Consider the following 12,456-nt stretch of genomic DNA (forward strand, 5'->3'; position numbering starts at 1 on the left):
CGAAGGGCTTCAGATTATGAGGTGTTATGTGGTCAGCACAATGAATTTTCTCGGCCTTTATTCTTCGCTTCCTTGACCGGGGCTGCCATCTCACCATCAGATAGCTCCTTGATTGTAATCAAGTAGGCCTGAGTGACCTTGAACTAGCCTGCAGATCCAGGAAAAAAAATCCCTGACCTTGCTGGTAATCGAACCCAGGGTTTCTGGGTAAGAGACAGGCATGCTACCCCTACACCACAGGGCTGGCTCAGTGCATAATGGGTGATTGATATATGGCCTCCAGAGAGGCTTGGTGCAGGTCTTCCAACCTGATGCCCATGGGCAATCTGCATGTTTGTGAGGATCGGCTCTACTTTGAATGAATTCTTATGCCGAATATGGCACACGCATAAAGCTGCTTGAGCCAGAGGAAATAAAACCCTGACCTGTCTTGAAGTGTAACCTCATTCTTCTTCTGCTTTTCCCACACCTATGGGGTCGCGGGTGGGAACTGCGTTGCACATGTGGATTTGGCCATGTTACGGCTGGATGCCGTTCCTGATGTTGACCCTATATGGAGGGATGTATTTTAAACACTATTGTGTGTTTCTGTGGTGGTTGGTCGTGTGATGGATTGTCTGAATGTGAAGAGGAGAGTATTTGGAGAGACACAAACATCCACTCACCAAACCAGAAGAATTAATCAGAATGGATTAAAATTCCCAACTCGGCCAGGAATCAAATCCAGGACCCTCTGAATTGGAGGGCAGTATGCTGACCATTCAGCCAATGAGTCGGCTGTGACCTTTTTACTCCAGCCACATAAATTTGCAAAGACAAGACTGCAGCAAATCGCCTTGTGCATGAGCAGCACTCCATGACCCAGAAATGATTTGGTATGCTGTGTCGAGGATGTATCTCTCTGACCTGATAAATGTTTACTCCTTTATCAACTATAAGGCTGCCTGGCCAAAGTTGTGAAAGCATCAGGTTCGCCTGGAAGATGTGGGTTCTGTTCCCTGTGGGCAGTCTAAACAACTTAGAAACTATACTTCTATTTCTGAAGAGTTCATTCTTTGGGGCAAAGGCAGGCTCTCATTCATTAATGGTGAGGTTATGAATACAGGATGTCTTTGTTTCTCACTCTTCCCAGAGCCTTCATGGATTGTACATAGATAGTTAGGGCTTTTATCATCAACTCAGAAGACTATATGAACATTTTTGTAGAATTTTGTGCTCAATTTACACAAGAGGAAAAAGCACAGCTTCTTCTTCCAGCAGGATAAGACAACATGTCATACATTACTTCTCAGGGATCGATGCCTCAAGTCCATGATGTCTTCCTTGAAGAACAAATGGTTAACAAAATTTGTGGCCATAATGTTCTCCAAATATGTTAATGTTTTGTGATTACTACATGTGGTGATATTTAAAGAAAGTAATGATCATATCAAGATCTCTATGCACTCATACATGGCAGTTCATAAAAAGCTAGCCAAAATACTACTTTGTTTGAAAATTTCAAACGTTAGATCAGACATTGAAAATATCATTTTAAGTTAAAAATCTTTGAATATGCTAGAATATTTTCATAGCCATTTCCTTCAATCCATCTGTCCTCAATTTTTGTGTACTGTTAACTTATTTGTATGCCCATGTTAGCGAACTGAAACCAAAGTCATACTTACATCACTTAGTGATTGTTGCAAGGTCCTACAAGTGGACTGTGTCCTGTGGAGAAGCAAGGTGCATACTGAAGTGGCAATGCTTGAAGATTGTACACAGCTTAAGGCTCTTGTCATCTGCAATCATTGAGAATGCAACCATCAATATACGCTCTTACTATCAATTTGGGATTTGATTAGTTAGAACACTTTATGTTTGGTAAATAAAAATGAGGAAATATATGACAATAATGGAAGGGCCATGTTTATAGAGGTAAATAAAATTCATTATGGTATAATTTTATGTAATAATAATAATAATAATAATAATAATAATAATAATAATAATAATAATAATAATAATAATAGGTTGGGATATAGTACCATATCTGAAGTACTTATTTGATTACTGTTTGGTCGAAGGAGCTATACCAGATGAATGGCTGAAAATTACAGGCCAGTAAGTTTGACGTGCATTATATGTAAGCTTTGGGAAGAAATTCTTTCTGATTATATTAGACATGTTTGCAAAATTAATAACTGGTTTGATAGAAGGCAGTTCGGTTTTAGGAAAGGTTATTCCACTGAAGCTCAACTTGTAGGATTCCAGCAAGATATAGCAGATATCTACGATTCAGGAGCTCAAATGGACTGTATCGCGATTGACCTGTCTAAAGCATTTGATAGGGTGGATCATGGGAGACTTCTGGCAAATATGAATGCAATTGGACTAGACAAAAGAGTGACTGAATGGGTTGCTACATTTCTAGAAAATAGATCTCAGAGAATTAGAGTAGGCGAAGCTTAATCTGACCCTGTAATATTTAAGAGGGGAATTCCTCAAGGCAGCATTATTGGACCTTTATGTTTCCTCATATATATAAATGATATGAGTAAAGAAGTGGAATCAGAGGTAAGGCTTTTTGCAGATGATGTTATTCTGTATAGAGTGATAAATAAGTTACAAGATTGTGAGCAACAGCAACGTGACCTTGATAATGTTGTGTGATGGACAGAGGGCAATGGTATTATGATAAACGGAGTTAAAAGTCAGGTCGTGAGTTTCACAAATAGGAAAAGTCCTCTCAGTTATAATTACTGCGTTGTTGGGGTGAAAGTTCCTTTTGGGGATCATTGTAAGTATCTATGTGTTAATATAAGGAAAGATCTTCATTGGGGTAATCACATAAATGGGATTGTAAATAAAGGGTACAGATCTCTTCACATGGTTATGAGGGTGTTTAGGGGTTGTAGTAAGGATGTAAAGGAGAGGGCATACAAGTCTCTGGTAAGACCCCAACTAGAGTATGGTTCCAGTGTATGGGGCCCTCACCAGGATTACTTGATTCAAGAACTGGAAAAAATCCAAAGAAAGGCAGCCCGATTTGTTCTGGGTGATTTCCGACAAAAGAGTAGCGTTACAAAAATGTTGCAAAGTTTGGGCTGGGAAGAATTGGGAGAAAGAAGACGAGCTGCTCGACTAAGTGGTATGTTGCAGGTTATAAATTTCATCTTCTTTGTTCGTATTGAAGATCTACTTGTGATACAAATTCTTATAATTTTGTTAATTACCACCTATTCAATACAATCACAATGGGAAGAAAGATACTTTATCTTTGATACAGCATATCCCAGAGTTGTGCGACATATGATCACTCTGGTAGTGTAACATAAAACATACTATCAAAGAAATTTCTAACTGCACTCATTCTTTTCATTAATCTTAAAAGAATTTATGAAATGAAGACTTGCTTTACCTGTTCATAATAAAATATTTCATGTCCTTTCCCAATCTTTACTTCTAGCCCTCATAAGAGTAGCTGCTTTTTTTTTTTTTTTTTTTTTTTGAAAATGGTTGACAAAGAACTTCCTCAACACATTGAGATTAATCCATGAGGACCCATCCTGAAAATGCAAAATTCATTGTCAAAGCACTCCAGAATAGGTTTTTGATTAACAAATTTTGAAATAGACAAGATCATTAAGCAAATTTTAATTAGATTTCTTCCATCTTCTTTGATGAGAAGATGCTCAGATATCAGAAGTCAACAACTGAAATGAAATTAAATGAAATGGCATATGGCTTTTAGCACCGGGAGTGTCGGGTGGCATGTTCGGCTTGCCAGGTGCAGGTCTTTTGAATTGACACTGTAGGCAACCTGCGTATCGTGAGATGAGGATGAAATTATGAAGAAGACAACACATACACTCAGCCCCCGTGCCAGCGAAATTAACCAATTAGGTCAAAATTCCCGATCCTGCCAGGAATCGAACCCAAGACCCCTGTGGCCAAAGGCCAGCACGTTGTTAGCTACGGAACCAGACTACAACTGAAATGTAAAGCATGAAATGCCAGTTACTGGTCATATTTCAAACTCAAGTAAAAGTAATTAAAATGTTAGCATTTTATTTATACAAACACTCCAGAATATGAGTCAGTCTGCTAATGTACAATACAATTCTATAAGGCTCAGTTCTTTATATATATTCTGCTTTCTTTAACATAGCGTCTTCGTCCCAGTTGAAAACGATTGTGTAGAACACATGGTGGAATTTTACTGCTCTATAATATACTCAGTGTTGGGAAGTAACTGAGAAAAAGTATCGAATTAGATGTAACAAATACTTTTTTTAGTAATTTTTGTTGTAATAATTGTTGCTTTTCACAAAATATCATTCTTACTCATAACTTACGTCTTGTAATAAAATTGTAATATTGTTACATTCTAATAATCGATGTACATCACATCAAAACTTTAGATCCAGCACACGCAATGTCTTGCACCAAGGACATGATGCGTACTCGCTGATTTACTCTCAGATTATTGTGAATACCAGTTGAGATTTAGACAATCGTGTGCTATGACTTAGAGAGTTTGTATGTGGACGATGATGGAACAGGAGTCGACTTGTGACAGTGAGGGAGTTATGGAATTTCCATTCCTCTTTTGAATAAATACTTTGAATTACCATAGTGGGTGTTTCAATAATGAGAACATGAATGTGAAATGCAAACTTTGTTTGGAAGCAATCATTTTGGAAGTTCCAAAATATATTTAGTCTCACTTAGTGATGTTGGCCACTTAATATTTCTATGCTAAAAAGTATACAAAAACGAATTAATATAATTTTCCACTTAAATTTTGGTGGGAAAAAATATCAGATCAAAAATTAGATGTATGGCTTTTCAGGCGTTTGCTCTATTAACCAGCGTTTCGTCTTGGGTCTGACACTAGACTCATCAGAGTGGGATGTGACAGACCCTACCCACTGACACTGGGGTGTATGCAGGTGAACTTATCAGAAGCCTATTTAAGAGGCACAGTCTGATAACTGCAGACCTAAAACAAAACGCTGGTTAATAGAGCAAACGTCTGAAAAGCCATACATCTAATTTTTTATCTGATTTTTTATATGCTCTATTGGTGAAAAAATATGTAATTCCCTCCATGGGAACTTAGAATTTCCATTCAAAAAAAAAAAAGTGTTGTAATTTTACTGATTACTTGTTGAAGTAATTTGTAATTATAATTGTGTAAAATATTTCTTAGATAACTGTAATTCAGACCAAGTACTTTTTCCATCACTGATTACACTGTACATACAAGACTGACAACATAACAAAGGAGGCATTGAATATGATCAGATAATGACTTCAAAATCAACTATAATTTAACTAAATTTCCTGTATATTATTCTACATATAATAAACATAGAGCATTGGATTATTGTAACTTTTATATATGTCTCCTCTTCCAAGGCAAAAGGTAGATGCATCTAAGGTTCCTAGATTTCTGTTAATATATATAAAATATTTATTTGAACTTGTGTAGTGATAGACAAGGCTTCTTTCAGCATGTTCAATGTTTTGCAAGTTGGCATCCAGGAAGTTCACATGGTTTCTTTCAGCAAGGTCAATATAATAGTTATTTAGTGCTCTCTTGGTGGTTATTTCTGAGGATATCCTAGGTTATTATATTAGTGCCTGTATTCCTTACCTGACGGCTAACAAGAAAACATGTGCCACAAAAACTGACTCATGCTCATATCTGTCATTGAATGTTGGCTTTTGCTTCCTTTCCTTTTTCTCTTCTAATCGTTAACCTAGCTTGGTATGTTTCACATGGCTTTGCTGCTGATGCTTGAGTGAATCCCCGCATCTTGATTTCTCTGCAATGCTTTGTATATGTAGAAACATTTAGATGTAAATAATTGTATGAATGCAGACTAATATTATTTGCTGTGAATGACAAGTACGACCAGACTGTTGATATGTTGTAAGATTGTTGTGTGTATCTCATGTGCCAAATGACAAGAAGAAGAAGACGACAATGGACATTACAGTGACCTAACTTTGCTCTGACAGTAAGGGAACACACTGAACATTGAGCCTCATAGAAACAAGTGTCGAGATTTTTTTGGAGCTAAGAATGTTGTGATGCAGACAGGAGGTTCGGACCCAAGACCCAGACGAGGCCAGGGAGGGGACAACCCGGGACTGATCCAGCGGCTTTCTCGCTCGGCCAGCTTAGAGCTAATACTCTCACCCATCATCCAAAGCACGTACCAGTGAGTATCAGGACCTGTCGCAACATGAAACAGTGGTTTTCAACCTGTCTTAGCATAAAGGAACAAAGACAGAGCTCATATGTGACAGACTGTGGACATCTCCTTTTGCTTCTCTGCATGCAGACTGCACTACTTGCAATGCTTGACTACTTGACTGACAAATTTGGGATTTGTTTCAGAAAAGCTTAGCCTTTTTCTTTAAATCTTTTTGTTTGCTGTAGCAGAAGGTTGAAAACCATTGTGCATGTTTCTATGATTTGCTAATATTTATTTAAGTTGTTATTTTTGTAGTAGTAGTTGCATAAAATGGAATATTTATATGGCTTCATGATTTTGTTGTTGGCTTTTATAAGTATGGCCTCTAACACTCACCACTTGATTTCATATATGCTAATATTAATCATTGTCAGTCAAAAGTTTATTCAGACACACTTTTTATACAAATGTACAATTAGGGTCTCTGTTCAATATAATTTTGGTTCTTTGAATGTTTGAACTTACAGAGAAGTTTCTAAAAATATTCTCCATCCAAACATGGGATGTACTCACTGATCTCTATACCTGGATGGCTGGTAGCTTGGGTAGCAGTAAGCCGAATAGAAGATGACTGGCGTAGTAAGATGGCAGCGAGCGCACGGTGCAGTAGACAACGAGGAGCGCGCTTGCTTTGTTTATACTCGTTCAGTGATGCCAGGTCTTCTGATTGTAGTTCCACGGGTGTTCTGTGCTGTTTTATTGCAATACCCCATGCATTTACAAAGGAATTAAGAAGAAATACACCAATGAAAAATCACTAGTTTAGATATTTCACTCGCTAAATTGAAACCACATATTACTTCTGCATGTTAGTAAAATATAAACAAACAAGGGAGCCATGCCTGTGCTACTACGATTCACACAGATATGAATTCCTAAATGTAAATAATACAAATACATAATATATTTAAACTATCAAAAGTATAAGTGTGTGGCAGATATAAATTGAGCACTATTTGGAAGAGGTACAACATTCTCTCCGTCAGTTCAAATTACAGTATTTCCTAACATAACGTAATTGTATTGATTACGTAGTAAACAAGTGACTGTCAGCATGCCGAAGTGTACTTCTACGGCAAATACGCCGCGAAACACTTGAATATCCAGCGAAAAACACACAGTAAACTATCATTATGCCGTTACAGGAGAAGTAGGTGCGGTCCTGGGCTTTTAAATGTCTTGCGGGCTCATATTAAATGCCTTCTACAAACTTTAAACAAGCCGGAATTATTAAAATAAAAACATTTTCTGGTAGAGCAAGGATAGGGTTATTTTTGTATGAATAAAAAGAAAACCCGAGTTTTTGGCTCATAATTCAAAAAATTCAGTCATACCTCCCCTTAAGAATGCATAATTTCATGGCATACATGTATAAAATTTACAGCAATGTTTCCAGAAACTGCTTTCACTCGTATTGTATTACCGATCGCTAACTGCATGTATTCAGCACTTATGTTAATATTTGTCGGCCGTTATTATACACTCATTTTTATTGCTATCCTGGAGATTTACTGATCTCGGAATGACATGCCGGTGTTCCCAACGTCCTTATGCTTTGAGTGAACATGTCCCTATATTTTTAATTATTCCAGTGCGCCATTAATTGTGATTTAAAATTGATTATATTATCATTGCTTCCCCCTAAGGAGAGCTCTAGGATGGGTACACCAACATGGCGGACCGTGCGCTCAACTTGGCGTACTTTCTCCTGCAGCGGAGAGCTGCCATCAGCGATCCATGTATAGAGATCAGTGGATGTACTGGATCTGTGAAATTGAACTGGATTTTTTTTTTTTTTTTTTTGCTAGGGGCTTTACGTCGCACCGACACAGATAGGTCTTATGGTGACAATGGGATAGGAAAGGCATAGGAGATGGAAGGAAGCGGCCGTGGCCTTAATTAAGGTACAGCCCCAGCATTTGCCTGGTGTGAAAATGGGAAACTACGGAAAACCACTTTCAGGGCTGCCGATAGTGGGATTCGAACCTACTATCTCTCGGATGCAAGCTCACAGCCGTGCGCCTCTACGCGCATGGCCAACTCGCCCGATGAACTGATATTTTAATTTTGCATAGGTCTTATTGAATATTTTTTATAGTCTTTCTCAGTCCACTCTCCTTGCACTCTCCATGGGTAGTGACGTATGAATTGTGTGCAGTGTGGTAATGTAAGTTCTCAGTTTGATAAAGATTAAATTATTACATATTATCCACATCATGCATTAAAAGACAATATTTGCATGTCAAAATAACCCATGAATTGTATCATCAAACTAAATTGTCTTAATTACTGCAATATTCAGGAACAAGAAAACCTTTAAAAAACCACAGGAAAAATGAGCATTATTTATCACTTCTGTACTCTCAAATAAGATAGTAGTTGAATTTAGTTTTGTACTTCAAGAAGTGAAACTTCAGTACTGTTAATGTGAGACAAGCTTGGGGTTGAAGTACAACACAATATGGATTTTAAGAAGTATCTTCACTATTATTAATGCATTACTTTAAAGTAAATCAATAATTATTTGCAACAGCAAATTTAATTAAATACACACATACATACAATACAAAAGATAAATAAAAGTCTGTTATTCTTACTGTTATAAATACACTAGCTAACCTTTATAGAACTGCAAAATTTATTACTAATAATCTTGACCATAATGGCCAGTAATGGGTCCATATTGACTTAATCACAGTAAATAGAGAGATGGATAATCTGCTTAGTCAATACTATGTATTAAATGTTAATTCTCTTCTTCAGCTATATAGGTTAAAATTCATATATTACATTAAGACCTAATGAAACAGGGGGACCCCCATTGATTAAGGACACATTTGACATCATATCACAACAGTGCTCAACATTTTATCTACACAGACATACCCCTAGTGTCATGTTTATATGGAGATGACAAGATGGACCTTACTTCCATGCCATTATTCATCAATTTTTAATATGTCATATTGTACACGTCACACTGTTAGTTTTCTTTAATGGGGGTCCCCGTTTCATTAGGTCTTAATGTGATATATGAATCTGAACCAAAAAAGCTGAAGAAGAGAATTAACATATTTCTCAAAACATTTTCTATATATTCTAAAATGTAAATGTAAATACATTTTTAATACATAGTATTGAGAAGGCAGATTATCCATCTCTCTATTTACTCTGCTAAATTTAGGTATGATTCTGAAATCACTTGGTAATAAGAGGCAATTTACTAAAAACTAAAACCCCATTCATATACCTTTGGCTATTAATAACATTTTTTCTGTGTAAGCAGCATGCTGGTGCTTAAAAGCAGTTGCTGGGAGTAAAATGAACTTCATCAGTAGATGTGAAACCTGATATTTCATTTTCATTTTTGATGTATACTAAGCATTCATAGAGTATTATGCTGTTAGGTGTTTATCCTGAAACAGTAATTTCCCAACATAATGCCATTATAAAACCTTGTTCGTTGCTTGCACTGGGACTCGACCTGCTGTTAAATCCTTAATAAATTAATTAAGAACCATGTCTGAGTCTTTCAGGCCTACTCATATTACTAAAGTAGAGTTATTTTGCTAAATGGCTGTTATAATGAATAATTCCAGCTAGTTAAGAAGATATGAGGATATCTTGTTCCAGTTGTAATGACTGGTGTTATAGTCTCCACTAAGAAGCAGATATTTTATTTAATGCCATTTAGGTTGCATTCATGTCAATTTTAATGTTCTGTTTTACTCTACCAGCTGGTAGTGAAACCAGAGCTCTATTCGACACCTACCTGTAATTGTTGAGTGTTAATTTTGTTGAGTAGAAAACCACATGTGTTACCAGAGATACATAAATTATGGGTCAACTTAACAAGACCTCAGGGCGAATGTTAAAAAGTACTCCAGTGAAGTGAAATTTGGTATTGTATCCCGTTGAAATTTCATCAAGTTTTTCGCCCCAGCATCATGCAATAAGGAGTGCCAAATGGACATTTTTCTCTCCTTCAGAAATAAGACCACCTTTACCTTCTTTGAACCTGTGATCTTGCTATCTGGGGGCCATCTACAGTGGGAGCTAAACAGCTATTATTGTTAGTCTAGACTACACCGTTTTAAAACCCAGTCTTAAGCCACATGCAAATTTAGCAACAGCGCCTCGCAAAGCCAATTTGAATTTGCCCGCGAAGTGATCTCATTGGCTAAATTCAGCCGCTGATAAAGTTACAGCGGCATGAGATATTGAAATTTTTTCAAATTATTTATCAGTATGACCAGCTCTCTAACGCTCATATACCCATACCCGGTCCACGTTGTTCCCGACCACCCTGTATAGATAATGAAAAGGTTATAATTTGTGGGTGTTTTTAAAAGTAAAGGCTTTATATTCTTCATTTTGCCTTAGTACCATGTATAGGCTCCTGTGGCATTCTTCAGGTCTCTGACACACTGTGGCATGCTTGCAATCAGCACATTGACGTCATCTTGAGGAAGAAGGTCCCGTTCCATCTGGCCAACTCTAATGAAGTCTGGGAGTGCCTGAGAAGGTTGTGGATGATCAAAATCAGCTGTTTTTAACCTCTCTCATGTGTATTCATCGCAGTTCATGTCCAGTGAATTAGCTGGCCAATTTGTGTGGTTGATACAATCTCTCTCATGAAGTTCCTTACTGATGCACCTCAGTTAAGATGAGCATTGTCATCAACAAAAATGAATTCAGTACCATATTCATCCCTAAAAGGGTCGTACAAATGATCAAAAATTTCACCGATATACTGCTAGGCAGTTAACGTCTCTTGAATTGGCATCAGAGGTGTATTATTATTTATAAATTTCATTTTCCGTATTGACAGACTCAAAGTATAGATAAGAAATGTGTTTTTCCACCATTCAATACACAATTTATTTTAATATATTAAGCTAGTACCGGTTTCGGCCCTTTAACGGCCATCATCAGCTAGTACATGTTTTGTTTAGCCATTAGACAATACACAAGTTGTTATATTAGGCATCCGGATGTCTAATGGGGGATGGAAATGTATATAATAGCATATAATTAAAATATCAGTGGTTAGGGTAAAAAGTTACAAATAGAGTATGAGTATGTAAAACATATTAAAAAAAACACACAGGCCACAATATACAACATTTAAAAAAGTTTCAACACATTAAAATGGTGCGTATGGGTAGACACTTGTTAAAATCTTCAGTTCATGCTATATAGATTCCATTCTTCTGTCCTCTGTACAGTTACTTCTAAGTTATGTTGATTATATTGCGTAAGGTAATCTTCAAGGACATTTTGAAACTAGTGTATGTCTTATTGGTGTGGGCCTTTGTCGTGATGAAATTTTGTTGTGTTATATATCCCAACTTGTGATATACTATGGCAGGTTTCAATATAGCAAACAGCAGGTCTCGAGCTTGTATTTAGAAGTGGTCGGTGGTAACACCTCTCTCGTCTATGTTTGTTCTTGTAGTCTGTAAAGATAAAGTGATGTGAGTATGCCGGTAGTGTGTGTATGAAGGAATGCCTAGTGTGTGTATGGATAGAGTACTTACTATGGTTGTTGTGGAGGTCTTGTGCCGATGTGTTTGAAGGCTTGTTGTGTTCTGCTGCGAGTGCGTCTGGGGCTCATATTAGCTGTGGAGGGGAATGTAGGTGGAGGGGAAGTAGGAGTGGCTGTTGGAGAAGTAGGGGCGGGGTCAGGCTTGTGATTCGTTGGTTTGTTAGAGCGTGTGTTTACTATTTTGAGATAATCATTCTTTAATGTCGGAATGGCTTTGTCAAAAATGATGCTGGTTTTTTCATTAATATCATTAATGTTATGATTGGGGTTGGCGTATTGGTCTAAAGAAATGTAGAAATCTTCGGTTATGTTGAGCAGGGGGCTCTTGGAGTTTATATTAAGTATCGTCATGTCGTTATTGATGTTTGTGAAACTATGCTTGGATTCTTCTACATGTTGGCCTATTGATGAGAAATGGTTATGTTTTACTGCATTTATATGTTCATTGTAGCGGATGGTGAAGTTTCTGCCTGTACGTCCTATGTAACTTATGTCACAGTTGTTACATTTGATACGGCAGACACCTGATTGGTTGTATTTATTGTTATTATTGACTGTTTTAGTGTTATGTATAATGTTGGTACTATTGTGTGTGGTTTTGAATACTGTTTTAATGTTGTGCTTCTTGAAAATATTAGTTATAGTATATATGTGGGTGTT

The 12,456-nt window shown here is 36.9% G+C and overlaps 1 protein-coding gene and 1 long non-coding RNA gene across 12 annotated transcripts in view; one reads left to right on the forward strand and one right to left on the reverse strand.

The window, feature by feature from the left end:
• LOC136863859 (band 4.1-like protein 4) overlaps positions 1-12,456 on the forward strand; it is a 1,130,227-nt gene that overhangs the window by 1,096,877 nt on the left and 20,894 nt on the right. For 3 of the 11 annotated variants that reach the window (XR_010859221.2, XM_067140211.2, XM_067140215.2), the window contains one exon: positions 6,088-6,212. The exons of 6 other annotated variants lie outside the window; for them this stretch is intronic. Coding sequence is in view for 4 of the 5 variants with exons in the window: in XM_067140211.2 (XP_066996312.2) it covers positions 6,088-6,212 (125 nt within the window). In the remaining variant the exon portion in view is untranslated. Of the gene's footprint in view, positions 1-5,959; positions 6,054-6,087; positions 6,213-12,456 lie in introns of those variants that run through there. 2 more of the 11 variants (XM_067140213.2, XM_067140212.2) reach the window with 2 other exon arrangements.
• LOC136863861 (uncharacterized) overlaps positions 1-12,456 on the reverse strand; it is a 136,285-nt gene that overhangs the window by 23,843 nt on the left and 99,986 nt on the right. The window contains exon 2 of the long non-coding RNA XR_010859222.2: positions 1,668-1,781. This is a non-coding gene — a long non-coding RNA (uncharacterized lncRNA). The remainder of the gene's footprint in view (positions 1-1,667; positions 1,782-12,456) is intronic.

This window comes from Anabrus simplex, chromosome 2 (genome assembly GCF_040414725.1).
Source record: "Anabrus simplex isolate iqAnaSimp1 chromosome 2, ASM4041472v1, whole genome shotgun sequence".
Classification (NCBI taxonomy): domain Eukaryota; kingdom Metazoa; phylum Arthropoda; class Insecta; order Orthoptera; family Tettigoniidae; genus Anabrus; species Anabrus simplex.